This window comes from Crinia signifera, chromosome 4, assembly GCF_055691185.1.
Source record: "Crinia signifera chromosome 4, ASM5569118v1, whole genome shotgun sequence".
NCBI classification, from domain to species: domain Eukaryota; kingdom Metazoa; phylum Chordata; class Amphibia; order Anura; family Myobatrachidae; genus Crinia; species Crinia signifera.
Window position 1 is genome coordinate 238,305,446 of NC_139220.1, and position 23,494 is coordinate 238,328,939.

A 23,494-nucleotide genomic window follows, 5' to 3' on the forward strand; every position below is an offset into this window, starting at 1 on the left:
ATAGAGCCATGGAGGACCTATTCTATTCAACCCTAGAAAAACAATCAGATTATGTAGCCACATGGCTTCATTGGGGGCAGGGACTGATGTGAATCACCACAGACATTATCCTCTGAAAAGCATGTGTGTGTATGTGTGCCCACAAGCGCAACCCTGTCATAGGAAATATGGATGGTGAGCTACACTGGGACAGGTGCATCTGATGTGAATTGGCATAGACAGTATTTTCTGTAATGTATAAATGTACCAGTGTGTACGTGTGCTCCTGTCATAGGGAATATGCACAGTAAGCGAGAGTGAAACAGGAGCGGATGTCAATGATCAAATGTTATGTGAAAAGGGCTGTGTAATGTGCACTAAATACAAAACTAGTCGTAATAATATTAAATAATTACATAGATAGATAATTCAGAAAGTAGTAAATATGTATTGTTGTCTTTAGGTAGATAAAATAGATAGATAAAATAAAAAATCGGGTGGTTTTTAGATAGATAGTTTATTAGAAATAAATAGAAATCAGATTTGAAACTATTATGAAAATCATGACATATTTAGATACAGTAGTTAGATACAGTAGATAGATAGATAGATAGATAGATAGATAGATAGATAGATAGATAGATAGATAGATAATTAGTTATACAGGTTGAGTATCCGGTATCCGAATATCCGTTATCCAAATTATTCCGAAAACCATACATTCCAGAAAGTGAAAAAATATATATTTATTTGCTAAAAACTTACTGGGGACATTTGTAACAACACTAATGACGACATGATATGTAACTTGCACTATATATGTGCAAAAACTGATTGCTTGGCATTTAAATTCAGTGCCTGAGATAGTACACACATTTTGTTTCATGTTTTGAAACCTTGTTTTTTGAACAAATAAAATACATTTGTGTGCAGTTCATGTGGTTGATGTGTAATAAATGAAAGATACTTAAAAATACATCATTGAAATATTAAAATATTCCGAAATCCAGAATAACCCGTTTTCCAAAATTCTCCTGGTCCTGAGCATTTTGGATAAGGGATACTCAACCTGTATTTGAAATAAATAGAAATCAGAATTTTAGACAGATTTGAAATTATGAACTGAGTATTAGAGATATAAAAAAATGGAAATATGGTGTATTTTTTTCCTCATAGCATATATTATTTATTGTATGTTATAAGGAAGCTGAAATACATTCATACAATAAAATGCAGTCATCTGTGCACTGTTTATGCATCAGCAAATGTCTTAATGATGAGGTGGGGGAGGTGAGAAGTGGCACAGTCAGTAACTACAATAAAATGACCACAGACCACTCTCTGTGAAAGAATTGACATTGATGTCTGAATGGGGAGTAGTACAGACCCATTCATTACAAAGAGATATTGTTGGTTTGGACGGGCTGGTCATGACACACACACACACACAAACACTCACACTGCGGCAGAGGTTGCAGCTGATACATACAAGCAGTCTGCTGCAGAGCAGGCCTTTCTCACTTTAATAAGATACTATATCCAGTGGCGTAAGTTCGTTCCAGTTGCCCGGAGGCAAGATATATATTGGTGCCCCCCCCCCCCCCCCCCCCCCCCCCACACACACACACACACACACATACACAATCCTATATAACTTTACATAAAATATATATTTCTGTTCAGAAATATAGAAAGATAGAAATAACATATATATTTCAGAACTCAGCCACAGAAGCAATATTGTTGGCTTTTAAATGACTAATTTAAACTTCCAGGGGGAGGAGAGGTGCTCCCATGGGAGCAGGAGCCCGGCGGCAGATGACTCCATTGCCTCCCAGAGTTCTGCCTCTGACTATATCTGTTTTCCCTAGACCAACACTGCAAATATGAATTTAGACAGGGGAGCACCAAACATACAGTAGTGCTGTAAGAAATACAAATCAACAAGTACTGTCATTAAAAATATATAAAAAAATATATTCACCTACCACACTCTAGTATGGGTCTTCAACCTGTGGCCCTTCAGATGTTGTAATACTACATGTTCCAACATGCATTGCCACATTTTTTCCTATAAGAGCATGCCGAAACTATCAGGGCATGCTGGGAAATGTAGTTCCACAACATCTGGAGGGCCACAGGTTGAAGACCTGTGCTCTACTGTATGCTATCCATCAGGTAAAATACAAGTATCAGAGGACTCCAGGACAATATGAGATGATCTATTTTTTTCTTCTATCTGGGAAACAGTCATATTGTTTCTATTATTTATTCATTTTTAATGCACCATGGGCCTGATTCAGCTTAGTTAGAAAAGCAAAAAAGCATGAAACTGGGCAATATTTAGATTTGGGTGGGTTATATAATTGTCTGTACATTTGAGCACATCCTGCCTATATCTCCCTTTCTGTGCACATTACATCGTTTGCCCAGCTGTATGCTGTTTGATTTGCTAACAAAGCTAAATGAGACATTATGGCAGTGGTGTCAAGTCTGTGGCCCTCCAGATGTTGTGGAACTACACGTCCCAGCATGCCTTGCACAAGTATTAGCAATCCATTATATAAAATCTGAGGCAGTGCATGACGGGAAGTGTAGTTCCACAATAGCTGGAGGGCCATGAGCTTGACACCACTGCATTGTGGCATGGGTCTTCAAACTGTGGCCCTCCAGATGTTGTGGAACTACAAATCCCAGCATGCCTTGCCACAGTTTTGCTATAAGGGAGTGTCAAAACTGTGGCAAGGCATGCTGGGATTTGTAGTTTCACAACATCTGGAGGGCCACAGTTTGAAGACCCATGCATTATGGGATGGGGGTTTATTTACTAACATGGGAATTTATTGAATATGGGACATTACTATGGGTAACCAGTCACATTCTATCTATTATATTCTAGAAGGTGCTAAATAAATAAGTAGATTCTGATTGGTTGCTACGGGCAACATCCCATCTTCAATAGAACTCCCATCTTAGTAAATAAACCCCTATGTTTGTAGCTCCCCAGTCTTTTTTCAGATCTCATAAACTGAGCAGGTAAATTCCAGAAAAATCTGTTCCTGCATTATTAGGCAGACTTTAGAGACAGCAGTTGGCACAATTTATAGTAACAAGTATGGCACCAAGAGCTAATGCTCTATTGCCAACCTCTTCACAGGGAAAGCCTTCTCTCATAGCTGCTGTTGTGGAAAGAGGTTTTTGCTAAGTAATGCAAGTAGCTTTTTTTTTTTTTTACTGCAATATGCAACAGAAAGAGATTCCCATTCCAGTCTGCCACCAAAGATAAATGTGTATGACAGTTCTATATGCCCCTCAGGGCTCCTGAATTATAAGAAAGAGTGGGCCACAGCCAAGTATATATATACATATATATAAATACGATGGGTACTGTCCAGCGCTTCAAGCCTTGGTGATTCTGACCTGCTCGTTAATAGTCCTGAATAAAGGCTCCTGTTTAGGAGAATGAGTCCTTCCACAAAACCCAAATCCTGTGTGACAGGTGGCTGCTATGTTCTCCGATGAAACGTTGTTGTATCGTCTCAGAATGTTTACTAGGAAATGGATAAGAAACAGCGCTCTCTAGTGTAATAAGTGGGTATTCACACTTGTAAATAAAAGTAATGTGCATACCGTGTTCAAGTGATTATTGTGCTCATCAGGTGAATCTTTAAAACAGAGGTCTCATGATTTACCAGGCTGCTACCCGGACTGTAAATCTGGACACAGTCCAGTTGTCTCCCCACGAGTACCAATGTGTAATCCAAACACATGTGCCATGTGTTGATAAAATAGGAAAGTAAAAACAATTAAAATTAAAATTGGGAGTTTATTTAAAGTGCATAAAGTGAATAAAAAACAAGTTTACAGGAATAAAGTGCTGGGGTAGAAACAGGCTCCTCTCTACGCGTTTCGTCTCTTACACCCTACAGGTATGGGTTGGACTTCATCACCCTCCTGATTAAGTCCAGCCCATAAACGGGTCCGTTGATCATGGCATCTTATTTCATGCATCTTCAAATATAATTAATTAAAGTCAGATGAGTGCCGCCTTTGTCCTTTATTTCCCAGGAGCTGAATCAGTCCAAACAATTGGGAAGGGGTAACTAGTACATTTATACTTTTTCTGTGCAGGGTAAATACTGGCTACAGCTGTATACCAATCACAGATGATTTTAATCTGTTCTCTAAGCAATCTGACTAGATTGCTTAGAAATTAAGCATGGATTGCTCAGTGTATATACCCCTGTCCGGCCATCTCCTGACTAGATCTTGACTACATGTAGTGAAAATCTAGTTAGATTGCTTGGCAAGTAACTGCATATTGCTCCTTGTCTACAGAATGAGCGATCTAGAGCAGCGGTTCTTAAACTGTGGGTCCTGACCCCAAAGTGGGTCCCAACCTTCTCAGCATGGGGTTACGACTCCATGTTGCTGACCATCAGGCTGATGACTTTTCTAATCTCAGCCAGTGATTCAAGATGTCTGTTGAATTGTCTGTAATTTTAGACTCCTCCCATCATGTTGTGCCTACACAATGCTGCAATGCATGTGCTGTCTGCTGACCTCACATGTGTGGTGCCCACTCTCGGTAACTTGCTGGGGTCCTGTAATTATTTTTATTGCCTGATGGGGTCCCAGAGGAAAATAGTTTGAGGACCCCTGATCTAGAGCATTCCTTGCCTCTCCGTGTAAGCCTGTTTTTTTTTTTGCTTAAAAAAATTGCTCAGCAAATTGCATGTGTGTATGGGTGAACTAGACCATAAATTACTCAGCCCAAAAGTTTAGCACACATCGCAACATGTGTATTCCTTTAAAGATATAAAGTAGCAGAATACCATATAGAAATTAAAAGTAGCAGAACATGTAGTAATATGCTATAACAGCAAGATAATACAATTGTACTATAGGCAGACTTTGGAAGGTAGTACTCTGATTTTCTCACGTCCCATCCCTTGTCCAGCAGTTTCTCCCAGCATAGTTGGGGGGTCTCCTCTACCACTCAAAGAGCAGCAGTGAATAGGGGATGCGGTCATTTGGTCTACTGCATTATGGTAGAAAGTCATTAGGTCGAATCCATTAAGTCGACATGCTAAAAGGTCGACATGACTCTAGGTCGACATGGGAAAAGGTCGACATGATTCTAGTTCGAAAGGTCATTAGTTCGACAGGTCATTAGTTCGACAGGTCATTAGTTCGACATTGTCTATGTCGACATTCACAAGGTCGACATGGAGTTTTTCACTGTTTTTTGAGCCAACATGTGCCGACAGGCGGTATTTCATGCCCTACCATCCACTAGGGCGTGGTGGGAGAATAAAATAGTGTGCCGAGCGTAGCGAGGCACCGTGCCCGACGCATAGCGAGCGCAGCGAGCGATGCGAGGGGATGCAGTGCACTTTAAACTGTGTCCATGTCGACTGTGTTGACATTCAGGTAAAAAAACTGTGAAAAACCCCATGTCGACCTTGTGAATGTCGACATAGACAATGTCGAACTAATGACCTTGTCGAACTAATGACCTGTCGAACTAATGACCTTTCGACCTAGAATCATGTCGACCTTTTCCCATGTCGACCTAGAATCATGTCGACCTTTTAGCATGTCGACCTAATGGATTCGACCTAATGACTTTCTACCATAATGCAATAGACCAAATGATCCCAACCCGTGAATAGGAACTGCATCTATTTAGGGACAGGGAGCTCACACAGCACTGGTCATGACCCCACACAGTCGAAGTGGGGGAGCAGCCTTGTAATCGGACATTACTGCAAATCCAAGCCTCATTTCCCAAGACCACGCCTCCTTTTCTGTCCTGACCCCTGCCTAGAGAAAGTTGGTAGGTATGGCTTGTGGTGGTACTGTCAGTCTGAAACTTACCAGTAACTACAAAATAATGCACTGTACTGTACCATATGCCATCTTGCATGGAGTGTAAATGGACAGGACACTGTCCTACTTAGTAAATACTGTATGTGTATATAATTGAAAATAAAAAAGGTTGTAGTTAAATTAGCTATTATCAAATGAGGGCTTATACCAATCAATGTAAATAATAACATTAGGAAAAGGGGGCATTACTATTTTCCCCTGGATATAGCTCTGTACACTGGACTGTTGTTTTCAGACGTTAGATATCTTGGTGGTGAATCATTAGGTCACTCTGTACAATTCTGATCTCACTTCTGTATTTTTCATCTCTATGCAAAGCTAAGAGGTGGGTCAAGGCTTTACTCACTGTTATTTGCATGTCTGTGCATTCATCAAGGCTGAGCTTATTTCCAAGTGAATAAGGGCTGCTAGGAACATAATGCATGACATCATTCACAGCACACAATCAGCCCTGTTTATGTGCTATGTCCCAGACGCTGTTCTGGATGTCTTGGTGTTCTCTCTTCCCAGGGAAAGTGACTTTGAGTGGGTATTATTAAATGCTTATGGAAATGAATAAAATATGGCTTATTTTCACTGAGAACACGTTGGACCTTTTTTTTATTTTGTATACACATTTCCCCTCCGCTTTATTTCAACTGGCAAAAGATAAAGAAAGAATTTCAAATATCGACAAATCCTGACATTCAGGTTTAACAGTACTAGGGAACCATCCTTGCTTATACTGTGAGGTCCTCTTTAGAAGGGCCCGGTGTAATTTATGCATGGATATTATCATAGGTGTGCGCACATTGAGTGTTAGGGGTGCACAGGCACCCCCAAATGCTGTGCCCACCCTTGTGGACAACTCCCTGCCGCTAGCAATACCAGCAATGCCTTTTACCAAAGTCTTTTGCTTTTTAGACCCGTATTCCATTAAAATTAGTGCCCATCAATCAATTGTGTGTTTTGCATTATTAATTGTACTAAACCGTTGTCATATCACTACATACCTGCATAATCCATATATTTTTTTTACTTTATATGTATGTATTGTTATACAGAGTAATAAAAATATTAAAACTGAAATAGACATTTTATATTTTAGCGAGTACTAATAGATGATGGTAAACATGCATGATTGGCAGTGTTAGACACAGCCAATGGGCAATGCTAGACATGCCCAATAGGTGGTGCTAGACACACCCCTTTGACGGTGCACCCCCTAATAAAATGGGCTGCGCACGCCTATGGATATTATGGGGGCTCAATCCAGGGTATCCCAGGATTGAGCAGTTTTCAATCCCAGTATTGAAAAAAATACCCCAGGATTGGCATCTTTAGTCAACATAATAAGGACAACATGCAATAGGTCGACAGTGACAAAGGTCAACATGCATTAGGACAACGTGGTCAAAAGTTTGACAAAAAAAGGTTTAAACATGAAAAGGTCGGCATGAGTTTTTCGCCTTTTTTAAAAAAAAACTTTTTCATAGTTTTTCATCCTCGTGGACTACAATTATTTATTTATTTATTTATTAACAGTTTCTTATGTAGCGCACACAGATTCCGCAGCGCTGTACAGAGTAAAGTTGAACATTCACATCAGTTCCTGCCCCAGTGGAGCTTACAATCTATATTCCCTACCTAACATACACACGCACACGCAGACATTCTAGAGTTAATTTGTTGGGAGCCAATTAACCTTCCAGGTATATTTTTGGATTGTGGGAGGAAACCGGAGCACCCGGAGGAAACCCACGCAAGTACAGGGAGAATATACAAACTTCCGCACAGTTAGGGCCATGGTGGGAATCGAACCCATGACCTCAGTGCTGTGAGGCAGTAATGCTAACCATTATACCATCCATACTGCCCAATTGGGAATGGTAAAGTGGTGAGCCAAGCTAGGGTATGCATTACACTAATTAGGGCTATGCCAACAGGTGTCGACATTGACAAAATTGTGCAAGGTAAAGGATTAGGTACTCTTTACCTAGCACGGCGCCCATCGCGGGCATCGCGGGCATCGCGGCCATCGCATGCACTAAAAAACGGGTGCGACGCGATGCCTGCGATTTCCCGTAGGGAACAATGTTAAAATTGTGATTGGACGCGATTTGAGTGTTCAATGCCTCAATGCCCGCGATTTTTCCATAGGAAACAATGTTAAATGGGCCACAGAGCCCAAATAGTCCCCCTAAAGTCTGAAATGGCCCACCACAATTGTTAACGCCACCCCACGATCAACGTGAACCCGAAGCGTGGCGAGCGCAGCGAGCCCGCAAGGGGCAGCGGTATGCGTCCTCCGACCTTTTCATACCCCCACTATCCACGTCGGCGTGGAGCCACCGAGCCCGAAGCGTGGCGAGCGCACGCGGATACCTTCACAGGTAAACGCGTCCCTTCGCGGGCTTCACAGGTATCCGCGTCCCCTCGCCATGCTTAGGGCTCGGTGGCTCGCTGCGCTCGCCACACTATTCTATTCTCAACTCCACGCCGACGTGGATAGTGGGGGTATGAAAAGGTCGGAGGACGCGTACCGCTGCGCTCGCCACGCTTCGGGTTCACGTTGATCGTGGGGTGGCGTTAACAATTGTGGGGGCCATTTCAGACTGTTAGGGCTCTGTGGCCCATTTAACATTGTTTCCTATGGAAAAATCGCGGGCATTGAGGCATTGAACACTCAAATCGCGTCCAATCACACTTTTAACATTGATCCCTATGGGAAATCGCGGGCATCGCGTCGCACCCGTTTTTTTAGTGCATGCGATGGCCGCGATGGACATCGTGGGCGCCGTTCTAGGTAAAGAGTACCAAGGATTATGTATGCATCTACTAAAATTAAACTTATCTGCGCTTTAGGGTTTTTTTTGGGATGTGTATACGCACACACAGTTCTGCTCATAAGTTTACACACCCTAGCAGAATTTGTGATTTTCTGGCCATTTGTCAGAGAATATGAATGATAACTCACAAAATTTTCTTTCACTCATGGTTAGTGGTTGGGTGAAGCCATTTATTGTCAAACAACTGTGTTTACTCTTTTTAAATCAGGTGAGGATGGTAAACAGGAAACAGGTGAGGAGTTAGAAATCACAGTACATCATTGCTGGGGCACATTTCACCATTATGTCACACCCCTATGGCAAAATGCCATGATTTGTGTGTCAGCGGGCACAAGGCAATATTGTGGTACCATAGACACTAGGTGTACTGGGTACTAAGAGAAATATATATATATATATATACCGTATTCAATATAAAACACTTCTACTTGCATATAAAGCTTTTAACCATACTGCACCAGCATATATCTCTGCACTTATCACAAAATATCTCCCATCTCGACCACTACGCTCTACACAAGATCTGCGTCTCTCTTCTGCACGGATCACTAGCTCCCATTCACTATTACAGGACTTTCATCGGGCTGCTCCCATCCTATGGAATGCCCTTCCACGCACATTAAGACTCTCCACCACTCTCCAAACTTTCAAGCGTTCCCTGAAAACTCACCTCTTCAGGCAAGCCTATCATATTTAAGTTCTACATGCATAACCCTCCGAGGCACTTATGTATTATATAGCTTCCCTTCTGGACTTGTAACTTGGTGGGACTGCTATGCTATTACTGGTGCCTGTCCTTGTGTTTCCCCCCTATATCCCTATAGATTGTAAGCAGGGCCCTCCTACCTCCAAGTCTGTCTGTTGTTACCCAGTTTGTATTATCACTGTCTACTATTGTAAAGCGCAACGGAATCTGCTGCGCTATATAAGAAACTGTAAATAAATGAATAAATAAATAAATATACTGTACACACACACACAATACAAAGTCCCAGAATTTGCGCTAATTGTTATTAATGTTAATCCACGGTCACTTATAACACTTAGCCTGCTACTAGTTAGGCTTTTTTTACCACAAATACCAGCACAAAAGTGTTATATAGCGCCCTATATTCCACTAGTATTTACTATAGTCCTTCCCAATTTCTCAAACTCTTATAGATATGGACAAGATTCTTAAATATAAAACATTTATTAAAAATGTAAACATAAAAACAAATTTCATACACTTTTCTTGTCAGAGGGTTTTTCTCATACAGTCGGTGTATACATAAGCCTGGCGCGTTTCGTCTCCACACAAGACTTCATCAGGGGTGTATGATACAAATCTTCGCCAATCTTTTTTGTTGTTTGTGTGGACCAGTACTGATGTCCTACTGAGTGCTTTTATTTAGCACATTTATTTCCCACTGATTGTGATTTCACTGTGGTATTAGGGGTTTCCAAACAACAGTGTTAATGGGTATTCCTCCCCGCCTTTAATAGTGCCACAAATTATCAACTTAATTGAATTCTGGAGTTAAACGTAACCCATACTGTTCATCATATATGAAAGGATCCAAATGATGGGATTGCAATTAGTTCCTATAGAGGGTAACCAGCCTCCAATAATAGTATATTTAATTTGTTCCTCAGAGGTGGGGCACAATATGCAATTCAAATGTCCAAAAGACAGACACTGGTTTGACAAATAGATGTGTACACCTCTGTGTCCAAATTGCATTTTGGACACAGAGGTGTACACATCTATTTGGCAAACCAGTCTTGTGTGGAGACGAAATACGTCAGGCTTATGTATACACCAACTGTATGAGAAAAACCATCAGACAAGAAAAGTGTATGAAATTTGTTTTTATGTTTACATTTTTAATAAATGTTTTATATTTAAGAATCTTGTCCATATCTATAAGAGTTTGAGAAATTGGGAGGGACTATAGTAAATACTAGTGGAATATAGGGCGCTATATAACACTTTTGTGGTGGTATATATATATATATATATATATATATGTCCAGACGAAAGAGGTTAATAAAGACCTCAGAAATGTTGACCACACTTGGGTGTTGCTGCTAATTCTTTGCTGATAAGTCTCTTTGCTGATGGAGCCAGTACACAAGCCTTTCTGAGTGCCGGATTACCTACCTGTCATATATATATATATATATATATATATATATATAATGTTGATGTTGCTTATTTTTTTGTGTTGGGGAGGAGGGAGTGATAGAGTGACCAGCCTGCAGCAGGTCCCATGACAGGAGCCGGCTGAGGTGGACAGTTAAGTCAGTCAGAGTCTATAAATAGCTCCCTCCCAACAGACAGGGGGCAGTCTGCGGTCATTTTATGAGGGAGCGGACCCACAGCTACACTAGTCCCGATGTTTCCCAGTAAGTGTGAGGGAAGTGATGGTGCTGTGTTGAAGGACAGAACAGTAGTACTTTCCGGCAGCATCTCTCAGAACTAGCATCCCTTGGCAGGTGCTGTGAGGTAAAGACAGCCAGAGAGTGGGTCGTTGGTAGCCAGAGAGAGAGAAAGAGAGAAAGAGAGAGAGGGGGGTTCTCCTCAGAGAGACTTCCATGTAAAGAGACCCACTGACAGCAACATAGAGGTCTGTGATTACACTGCACTGTGCTACACTTTGTCACAAATCTCCAGCTGATAGCTTTCATTATTGACAGTATTTGTAACTGGGCTTGAAGGGTGCAGGATAGCTCCAACCACAGGACATGCCCCGGCCTCCTCTCTGCAATGTCCCTGAATTCCCAGTTAGTAGCGGCATACCTTCATAGAAACTACTTTGGTGACTCTTATTTGCTGGTGAGTGGCTGGTCACATAAGGAACCAGACCTCAGGAAGACTGACTGGTACCTCTGGTGGGCACCTAACAGGGTATAGGGTTTATAGGTCTACAGTGTCTAGGTCGACACCAAAATATCAACATGCCAAAGGTTTGACAAAAGGTCGAAAAAAATCAAAAGGTCGACTCGAGAACAACACAGTCAAAATTGTTATTTTGCCTTTTTATTTATTTATTTTTTGGACTTTTTCATACATCTACTTGGATGCCGATTGGAGTAAAGTGTGCCAATCGCAGCAAGCGAAACAAGCCAAGCAAGTACACTAATTGTCAACAAATGTCGACATTGACACAAAAAAAAGATGAAACACCCATGTCTATCTTTTCATTTGCCTAGCTTTTTCTTGCCGAGTCTTTTGCTTTTGTCAACCTTTGTCAATGTCGACCTTTTTCATGTCAAAATCTTGTCAATGTCGACCTTTTGGTGTTGACCTATTGATTGTCTACCTAGACATCCACACTCACCTAACAGATAACAGCATAGCTAACCACCATTACTCCCGATCTGATTCGCTGACCTATCCTATGCCCCATTAAGAATAAAGCTAGCCCATTTGTCAAAGCGAAGAGCAACAACCACTTTCCACTGCAACAAAGATTTAACGGTATACAGTCTCCACATTCTTATTTGTATATATGTGTAATAAAGCTACAAACCACCGCCATAGGAACATGGCATGTTTAATAAATAAAAAAACAACAACATTTGGTACATTGGGGGGGGGGGGGTTGTGTTTCTAGCAATTCAGAAACGTCCCTTGCATGCGCTAGTTCCATTGTCAATTTGCCCAGATCATGGGCCTGATTCTGGTTGGTTTGCACTGCAGGTGGGGCAGATGTAACATGTGCAGAGAGAGTTAAATTTTTGTGGGATGTGTTCAACCTGAAATCTAAATTGCAGTGTAAAAATAAAGCAGCCAGTATTTACTCTGCACAGAAACAAAATAACTCCCCCCAAATGCGGAGCAAGGGAGGGGACACAGTACTCTTATATCGTGTCCATGTCGACCTATTGATTGTCGACCTAATTCCTTTTGACCCTATGACTCTTTTACTTTACTTTTGACCCTATGAAGGGGGCACTTCTCCTCCCCTGCAAATTGAAATTAATTAATTGAAAGCCATTGAAATAGCATCTGTGGCTGAGTTCTGAAATATATATGTGTTCTTTCTCTCTCCATATATAAATAGATATATATTTCATAAGATACGTGTGTGTGTGTGTGTGTGTGTGTGTGTGTGTGTGTAAAGTATATCAGAGCCGGCCCTAGCCTAAATGACGCCCTAGGCAAGATTTTGGCTGGTGCCCCCTAGCACCGCCACTAGTTCTGCCTCTGACCCTGTTCCCCTTTCCCAGCACCATCAGCCCTCATCATAGCAGTCATCATTTTGGTGCTCCTACCCACAATATTTTAAATAGAAACAGCGCACACATTTGGTGAGCAGCCCAAACAGGGGTGTGTTCTTGCTGGGAAGGGGCATGGCCACACAAGAGTACCCCGAATTCAAATGATGCCACACAGTAGTGCAACTTTATTCACATTAAATCATGCGATGGTGTCCCTTATTCACGTTACATCACACAGTAGTACCTTATATACATTATGCCTCACATTATTCACATTATACCCTTAAAATATATATAAAATATTGTATTTTAAGCACCTCCATGGCCACACTGCAACCCAGCACAAAGCAGTGTGTGCTGCGCAGAGGAAAAGAGCTACAGCTGCTGCAGTCACTTAAGGAGAAGGGCCCGGGGCCCCCACTGGGCCCTTCCATCATATTTTGGCCTGGGTAATTTGTACCCCCTACCACTTTCTCTCGGCACCCCTGATAATACCACACAGTAATGCCCCTTACACATGACACACATTATTGATGTCCTTATAACCATAATGCCCCTTACACATTATGCCAACCTTTATTAATGCCCTTCATACACATAATGACACACATAATGCCCCTTACACATATGTTGCACAATATTAATGCCCTTATACACATAATGCCTGTTACACATGTCGCACATTTTTTATGCATTTATACATGACAAACATAATGCCCCTTACACATATGCCGAACACTATTGCACAACCAACCCACCCGCAGACAGCACTCGCACAGCCGCTAACACTGTGACCTCTGCCTCTGCGACCTCTGCCTCTGCTTGGATACAGATGTTTCCTCATACATCTTGACTCAATAGGCCATGCAGCTCCTGGCCAGTTCTGCTAACGTTGGGTGCCGTTTTTGCTGAAAATTCATCTTATTTGCATTGTTATGTGACTATGACACACAAGGAGCTTCCAATGATTAAAATGATATGTGGCATGAATATATTCTGTGTGCGACTGTGGCTGTACCTGCATACGGAATGCTATGTTACAGTGATTTCCATGAATACACTATTTCATATGCAGATACAGCCTCACTCACACACAGAATATAGGCATGCTGCATATCATTTTAATCAGCAGAAGCTGCTGATGCCCCTAGGTATTCCAAATGCCCTAGGCAATTGCCTAGTTTGTCTATGCCTAAGGCCGGCTCTGCAGTATATGGTTGTGTGTGTATGTGTGTGTGGATGTGTTAGGGGCACCAATATATATCTTGCCTCCGGGCAACTGGGATGAACTTACGCTGCTGAACATAACACAGAGGTTAGGAAGCCTTTTTGGGTCATCAGTTCCAAGAATTGTTAATCCTACCCTTGAACATATGGGTAATTCAGCCAGCATTGCCTGGAAGAAATTACACTTCATGTGGGATCTACAGAATACTTTGAGATACAAGATCCATAATAATATTATTATTTATTATTTATTTATTAACAGTTTCTTATATAGCGCATACATATTACGCAGCGCTTTACAGAGAATATTTGAACATTCACATCAGTCCCTGCCCCAGTGGAGCTTACAATCTATATTCCCTACCACATGTACATGCACACACATACAAAATACAAAATCATCAGATCCATACACTGTTTATGCTAAACACAATAGTACCAGGCAAAGCAGCCATCTTGGGTGTGCTACATAGGTTGTATTCTGTGAGAAAAGTAATAAATAGAAATAAGACAATATTGTAATAGTGGATCTCCCATCTGAACTGCTATCCTCTATTGTGAGGAAATTAGAGTACAGCATTTAAGAGACTTTACTTAATGGATATATTGTTTCTTAAACCATCTGCATCAGCTTTTTCCTTTCTCTCAAGCATGACATACCACCACAAAAGCAGGAATGTGCACCACACCCTAGTGTCACCCATCCAGGGAGTGACAGCAGAATGCCAACTACCCTGCCATCCAGCATCCAATCAGATTCTTATTATTTATTTAGCACTCTAGAAGATAATACATAGGGCAGTATTCAATGCTCCAGATTCACCATTTTTTCGGCGAATCTGGCTGTTTTCATTCCTTGCGGTCAATCTTTTTCACTTAAAATATGATTCACCCTATTCAATGCTCACTGTTCACCGAAAGCGAACAGTGAATGCCGGCCAGTTTTCATGCTTACTGCAATTTGCTGGTGTATTTCAATGGGGTTTTCACTGGGATTTGCCGAGAGTGTATTCAATGCTAGTAGAACTGCTTTCAGCATGATTTTCGCCATGATTCACCATTTTACATTCAACAATTTTTTAAGGTGAACTGGAAAGTGATCTTTTAAAATAAAGGGTTTTTTTTTTGGTGTAAAAAAAATCAGTAATTTTATTCTGTGAAGGGGCGTGCTTGCAGCACATGAATATTTTTTTTTTTTTTTTTAAACATTCGCCAGCAGGGGGCGGGGAGCCGCTCACTAAATATTCACTGCACACTGGTCCCACTCATACATATTCACGTTACATCACACAGTAGTACCTTATATACATATGCACGAGCGGGACCAGTGCAGCTGCTCCCTACCTGCGTCCCCTGCCAGCTCTCCCGTGGGGGGGGGGGGGGGGGGGTAGCTTCTGCTGCCTGTGTCCCTGGGAGCCCTCCTTCTCCCCCACACATTCTGGGGCAGGCAGGGAGGCTTCCATCTCCCTGCCTGCCACCGTCCCAGTTAAAAATCACCGTCAGGGGCAGCGAGCCCCTGTGGCATTGAATAGGGTGACAGGGGGGGCTAGCAGCTAATGCTGGAGCCCTCCGGAACCCTGTGAATGTGTAGCGAATCCTAAACAGGATTCGCTGCACATCGCTAGAACTGTCATTAAATACACATGATAGAATCTGATGGGTTTCTATGGGCACCTTCCATCTTCAGTAGAACTCCCATCTTATTAAATTTACTCCTCACTGTTTTTTGGTAATTATAAAAGGTGAGAATTTTGTGTTCTGTCTAATATAAAAAATATAATACATATTTCTTAATGAGAGCTTGAAAACTTCTATTTTATGCCTATAATCCATTGTATCCTGTATAGCTTTGGCCTGTGTTATAGTATGTATCAGGCCTAGGGCGGAATGTACTAAAGTGAAAATGCGGTAAAAACACAGTTATTTGGGGTTTTTTACCGCATTTTGAAATGCACTAAAACTCCTCTGCCGGGGCTCCCTATAGAAGCCTATTGGCTTCTCTCTGCGGCACTGTTTGAGTGATCCATTACATATTCCTCGCATCATGCCCTGTGGCCGACATCGTCACTCTGCGCATGCGAGAGGAACTCATGGGTCTCAGAACCTGAAGTCTAGCGCCAGAGTAAAGGACAGCTCTTATCGGAAAAGTTGTCGTTTGCGTTAATAGCATATGTATGTGATTATTATCAATGCGGTACCCAGCGAATGGTGGTGGTAAAACACGGCAAATGTTTCTTCTTCTCCCCCCTAATCTGGCATCCCCTCATTGAGGTTTTTATTGGTTTTCAATTGAACAGGTCATTGGTTTGTACTATGGGCAGATTTCATTTGTTTTTAGATTTTATTTTAAACTTCCAATCAGATGCACTTTACTCAGCATATTACCAGGCCAGGCTTACTATCACTGTTTGGTAGATTGTTCAGTATCTTTAATTAACTGGTATAACTGTGAAAAATAGAATTACACAGATAAATCAATAGAACCAAAAATACTGATATACACTACATCATTGTCACCAGCCACTGTTAGGAAATCCATTATGTCCTTCTTGTAGAGAAACATAATGCAATGTATGAATTAATGACAAGAGAATAAAGCTGTAGGGCAGTGAAGGGTTACTACACTGCAGGACAACTACAAATCCCAGTATGACCTGCCATAAATTTGCTATTTGGGCATGCTAAACTGTGGCAAGGATGTTTAGTTCCACAGAAGCTGCACTACAGTTTTCCTAACCCTGCTCTACTAACCTATGACTGTAGGGGAGACCGGGACAGATATATAATGTTTGAGAAAGATAAAGTAATTGCCCAAAGCAATCAATCAGCTTTTGTAATTTCAAAGACTATGCTAGATAAATGCCAAAGGGGGTTAAGAAGGAGAAGTTCAGCCTCAGAGAGAGCGCTTTGCAGCCAGGCCTGGATCATTGCAAAGCCAGGAATGGGTCTCTGAGGTGTGTCTGGTGAGAGATGGGTGGGCTCTCAGGCACACAGCTCCAATCCAGCTCCAGTCCTGCACAGCCTTAGGTGGGAGCTGGGCTAATTACAGTAGAAGGGATTTAAACCTTGTTCAGTTTGCCGGGGCCAGTAATTAGGCATAAGTATTGTATTAAGGCATAAGGCATAAGTATTGTAGCACCGGGGACTTGGACTACCAGTGCGTGGAGGCACTGAGGCACCGTGCCCAAGGAGTGCTCCATGGACAAGTATACTTATTTGATTGTCTATATGAAGTTTTATTTGCTGTAAAGTGGATTTGTGGTCCGTATGAGATTAAACACATGCACAAATATTGCAAACTGTCTGCTGTGTTCTGTCTGAACGGCGAACTTGTTATACTGTATAGTGTGTACCTAACTTAAGAGACAATTGCAAAGAAGTAATACTGTATCAGTAAATTGAATAAAAAAGTCGCAATCCGGTCTCAGGGGTCCTACCCTTCACTGGATCTTGTGGAACACATCGTTTGCCCGGGAAGGGGGCATCCTACCAAGCTCTGGTGTGGAGCGTCTGTGTTGTGTGGATTTACACAAGGTATCGTGTGGACTTATATGCTATCACTGCTGTGGGGATTAAGTGATAGTTTGCCCTGTGAAACTGATCTGGGACTGTGACTATACAAGGACTGTCTGTTTGGGCCTGCTACCTGAATATCTTTCTACTCTGCAATTTACCTTTGCCACTGTTTATTGTCTATTTGTGCGTGCTGTGGAAAATAAACCATTCTTCTGGTTTCATCTGCTCGGTGTCTGAGTGATTGAGGAACTCGTACCCCCAAATGTGAGGGTACGAGTTCCTCAATCACTCAGACACCGAGCAGATGAAACCAGAAGAATGGTTTATTTTCCACAGCACGCACAAATAGACAATAAACAGTGGCAAAGGTAAATTGCAGAGTAGAAAGATATTCAGGTAGCAGGCCCAAACAGACAGTCCTTGTATAGTCACAGTCCCAGAAAAAAGGCATCAGAAGCAGTGGTGTATTTATAATGGTGCATTATGGAGAAAACATATTAGAAAAATTAGTGCAGCGTGCGCAGTGCGGGCCCCCTGCCCATGTGCACCTTACACTCTGCACCCATTTTTTAAATACTTACCCTTCAGAGTCATAAAAATTTAGCGCGCGATCTGTGCATGCACAGTGAAGTCCAAAGGCTCTAATAGATGGAAAAATAAAAAAATGGCCACCGCTCCATTTCCCAGAGATTCATGCATCGCGCAGTAGGGTCTGAGCGCTCTAGTGCTCAGTCACTACTACACAGCACTGAGAGGAGAGGAGCAGGCCTGCCCGGAGGAGGCTGCACTTGGGCCACCTCCTCCTCTCTTACAACGCCCCTGCAGAAAGGGTAGTTTCTAGTAGCATACCTCCCAACTATGTCCAGCGTTGAAGAGGGCCCCCCCGAATTTTGGGGGCATGGCCTAGCAGTACGGAGCATGGCCTATTCCCATGAGGTCATGCCCTGTTTTCACCGCTGTGGGGGCATGGCTATCGGCTCTCTGAGCTGCAGGCTATGTCCTCAGCCCCTCAGGCTGCAGAATAGATGCTGTTCGCATGTGCACAGCATCTGTTCTGCAGCCTGAGGGGCTGAAGAGATAGTGACAGGGGGGACTCCCAACTGCCACCCCCCCCGCGCGAAAAGCGGGACAGTTGGAAGGTGTGTAGTAGTGATGATTGTATTATACATGTACTGTATGTACTCAGTACTTGTTATTCTGTTACCCACGGGATAAACTGACATCAAATGTAATATAAACATTTCCATTTTCTGCTTAAAACAATACTTAATTTTAGTGTATAGCCTTTAATTACTGTGTCTTCCATGAAATCTTTATAAATACATGTAACCGTATAAATAGTACATTATTTCATGGAGTGCGCTAACAGTTACTGCTAATTAGGGCCATCGCCAATCAATGCAGCTACTCACATTCCCAATGTAAGAAGGTTATTTTTAACACCTGTTGTGTTGATTTCTGTTCTCACCTTCAACAAAAATATACAAATATTTTATTTTAAAGCATTATTTAGTATGTATATTAAGAGAACAACAAAATAAAACAGACAGAGAAATAAAGAGATAAAGGGGAGCACATTAAATATTTTAGAGCAGTCAAAATGTATGTTTATTTTTGTGAAGCACGGCGTTGCCAGTCCACCAAAGGTTACCCGCCCCCCTCGCATGCTGCGATCCCCCGCAGGGCTCTGAATGGATGTTGTGCATGATTGTCCGTTCGCAGCCGGGGGAAAATCATTTGATGGTCTGCGCTCGCAGATCCGAGTCACCTCTATGGTCTGCGCAGAAATGCGTCTGCGCAAAACATCGGTTCCCCCATGCAAACACACGGTTACCAAATTAACTAGAATAATCCCCTTTGTGCAGATGGAAATTACTGAAGCATTTACAGCTGTGTAGATATTATCTTACCATTACATTTGCTAAATGCAAGTGATGTGTGGGAGGAAAATTACTGTACAATCGTATTTGGGAGTAAAGTGAATAAAATGACTTTTGTTACTTTCATTTGAATGATTACATTCCACATTGTCAACATTACGCCGAAATTCTTCATTTTCAATACTTTGCTATTTGGCTGAATGAATTAAACAAATTGGAATATTCAAACAAAAAAAGTGCTAATGTTTAATTGACAGTTGTTTGGGACATTTTAAATAACATTTGTTTAAGATTTCTTTTTTATTGTTGTTTTTGTCATAGGCCAAAGAACTCTGCAGCATCAAAGTGACGTCCTACAGACAGTTATCCTGGTGAATCCTAATGCAGACAGCATTGTTACTGAGGTACAAATTACATATTCTTCTGAAATGCCCCTGGTGGCATATACCCAGGACTCTCTCGTGTGTTCCACATTTTGTGCTTATAATATTTCCTAGAAACAAAACTCCTGACTCAAATGCATTCTAATAGAAACATAGAATTTGACGGCAGATAAGAACCACTTGGCCCATCTTTTCTGCCCCTTTTTTAAACATGTTACTTCAAACCATATTTGATCCTTATTTTTTTGTAAGGATATCAATATGCCATCTCAAGCATGTTTAAATTGTTCTACTGTATTTGCCTCTACCACCTCTGATGGGAGGCTATTCCACTTATCTACTTTTCTGTGAAGTAATTCTTCCTCAAATTTCCCCTGAATCTTCCTCCCTCTAGTTTCAGTGCATGTCCTCGTGTTCTGTTGCTCCTCTTCCTGTGAAGAATGTCTCCCACCTGTACCTTGTTAAAGCCCTTGATATATTTTAGTCTTTCCTGGTACGTTTTGTGATGTAGGCCATGCACCATCTTAGTTGCCCTTCTTTGTACAGTCTCTAATGTATTTCTATCCTTCTGGAGATATGGCCTCCAGAACTGAACACAGTAATCTAGATGAGGTCGTACCAATGACCTATACAGTGGTATTATTACTTATTTCTTTCTACTGCTGATACCTCTCCCTATGCAACCAAGCATCTGACTTGCCTTATTCATTGCTTTGTTACATTGCCTACCTGCCTTTAGGTCCCCTGAAATAGTGACACCTAGATCCCTCTCTTCCTCCATTTATACTATATTTAGTCTTTGGATTTTCAAGACCCAAGTGCATAGTTTTGCCTTTTTTGGCATTAAACTGTAGTTGCCATTCTCTTGACCATTCCTCTAATCTACCTAGATCATCAATCATTTGTTTTACCCCTCCTGGTGTGTCTACCCTGTTGCATACCTTTGTGTCATCTGCAAAAAGGCACATTTTACCCTCAATTCCATTTGCAATATCACCAATAGAGATAGTAAAAAGCACTAGTCCAAGTACAGATCCCTGGGGTACTCCACTTGTAACCTTTCCCTCCTTTGACTGTACTCCGTTTACTACAACTCTCTGTTTTCTGTCCTGTAACCAAGATTTTATCCCTTCAACTATCTTAGAATGAGATCCCAAGCTTTCAAGTTTATTTAACAGTATGTGGGACAGTGTCAAAAGCCTTACTTAAGTCTAGATAAGCTTCATCTACAGCCACACCTTGATCTATTACTTTAGTCACCCAATCAAAAAAGTCAATAAGATTTGTTTGCCATGATCTTCCCCCAGTAAACCCATGCGGTTTCGGATCCTGTAAATTGCTGGTTTTGAGATATTGTACAACTAATTTTCCTACTACTGATGTAAGGCTCACTGGTCGATAGTTGCTTACCTCTTCCTTACCTTCCACTTTTGTGCAGTGGGACTACATTCGCTGTTTTCCAGTCCTCTGGGATTACTCCAGTAGCTAGTGACTGGTTGAATAATTCTGTTAATGGTTTTACCAGCTCCCCTTTAAGCTCTTTTAGTATCCTTGGATGTATCCCATCTGGCCCCATTGATTTATCCACTTTTAGTTTTGAGAGTTCTGTGAGGACTTTCTCCTCTGTAAATGTACTTGTTTCTACTTCAGTTTTTTATTATACTTGCAACTTAACTATGGCCCCTTCCCCTCTCTTTCAGCAGTGAACACTGAGCAGAAATAATTATTAATATGATCTGCTATTACATTGTCCCCCTCAAGAAGACTTCCACTCTCTTTCTTTAGTTTTATTACTCCACTTATATACCTAAAAAAAGTTCCCCCCCCTTTACCCACTGACTGGGCCATTTTCTCTTCAGCCTGTGCTTTTGCACATCTGATTACCTTCTTAGCCCAGTGGCGTAACAACAGCACCGCAGCTGTCACGGGGAGGCACTGTGTAAGTGCGGTTGCCGGGGAGCTGTGGTGCTATTGTAATGCCCCCCCCCCCCCCCATCTTTACCTGTATTCACTGTGGTGGTCTTCCACAGCAATTTGTCTACTCACCTGTTTGCTGAGATATGCTCATATCAGAATAAATCTGGGTACACACTACATAATTCTGGTTCAATCGGCTCCCAGCGTATTCACTCATAGGACCGATTGCACGGCTCTGCGCATGTGCAGGGCTGCTGTACGAACACATTTGGTGACTATGATAGTCACCGAGGCGTTTGTACAGGAAGGTGAGGAAGGGGGGCAGGCAGGGGTCGAAACAGGTGAACACCCAATGTTTTATGGGCATGAAAAGGATGGACGTTCCCCTGGGGACGCAGGCATGCGGCTGAAGTCACATGACTTCAGCACCCACCCCATCTTCGGCAGACACCGAAGGAAATAAAAGTCAGTTTAGATTGACTTTTATTTCTAAATGGAAAATAAATCATACGATGGTCGGTGGTTTCTCTTCCCTTTCGGCCGCATGTGAGGGGCTGTGTTCGCGTACATCCCCTCGCATGTCACTGAGGAAATTTGGCGGCAGGGGGATGGGCGTATGGCAGGGCGGCGTGTATGGACTCGCTAAGCAGCGTACCCAGCGATTTCTGTGGCGACGAACTATGGTGGGGGGCAGGGCCATGTTAACAATTTCCTCTGTTGTCAGTACATGCAGGATGATGGAGGACATCGTTAATGACCCGCGGGAGCACACATGGCTAACTATATTGAACATGCACACTAAGTGAGAAAACAAGTGATATTACAAACAATATCACTCAGAAAGGCCAAAATGAGTGATATCAATTGTAATATTGCTCAGTGTATATGGGGCATAAATCATGTTTTTAAATAGAGCAAATTGATGCTAACTCAGGCCCACTAATACTCAAATGTGTCTTTATAGGTTATCTCAAAGGTATCATAATATAAATGTACAAACATGTTTCAAATATAAATGATTTAACATTGTTCATGTTTCTACTATTACAGGTACATTCCTTGATCACAGATCCCTCAGCCTACAAACTCCTTATTCTAAGTGGGCAGTGCTCAGACCAGGAAGGGGATTTAATTCTGCAGAGCGGGACATTTCCTCTGCCTAAACTCGGAGAGGTGTTCAGTCACCCCGAGGTTAGTATGTTTTAGTATCTATTTTTTTCAAATTTGCTCTCTTAAGGGTACATTTACTAAAGCTTCTAAAAAAGTGGGGATATTTCCCATTGCAACCAATCAGATTCTCTTATTTTCTAGGCTGCTATAGATAAATGATTGCTAGAATCTGATTGGTTGCTATAGGTAACATCACAATTTTTCACTTTTAAAGGCTTTCGTAAATGTACCCCTTAGTGTCACTACTACTGTTATGCTCTTTCCCCAGGATATACATAATCAGCTTTCTGAAAAGTAGGACACGGATTTCTGTTTCCAAAGAAATACAACCTAATTATGACCTACAGCAGTTGCAGATGGGTACTGACAAAGGCGCAAAGAGGGTTGGGAATGCGGGTACCAATTACTTAGGCTCAGGCCTTATGGAGGGGTCTATGCACTTGCCAGCACTTCCTGTGTAGCAGGTAGTGACATTTCACAGTGACACACATACATT

The 23,494-nt window shown here is 41.9% G+C and overlaps 1 protein-coding gene across 1 annotated transcript in view; it reads left to right on the top strand.

Moving 5' to 3' along the window:
* MAP1A (microtubule associated protein 1A) overlaps nt 1-23,494 on the top strand; it is a 169,616-nt gene that overhangs the window by 124,675 nt on the left and 21,447 nt on the right. Inside the window, exons 3-4 of the mRNA XM_083184076.1 lie at nt 19,850-19,932; nt 22,879-23,019. Of these exons, the coding sequence (XP_083040202.1) occupies nt 19,850-19,932; nt 22,879-23,019 (224 nt within the window). The remainder of the gene's footprint in view (nt 1-19,849; nt 19,933-22,878; nt 23,020-23,494) is intronic.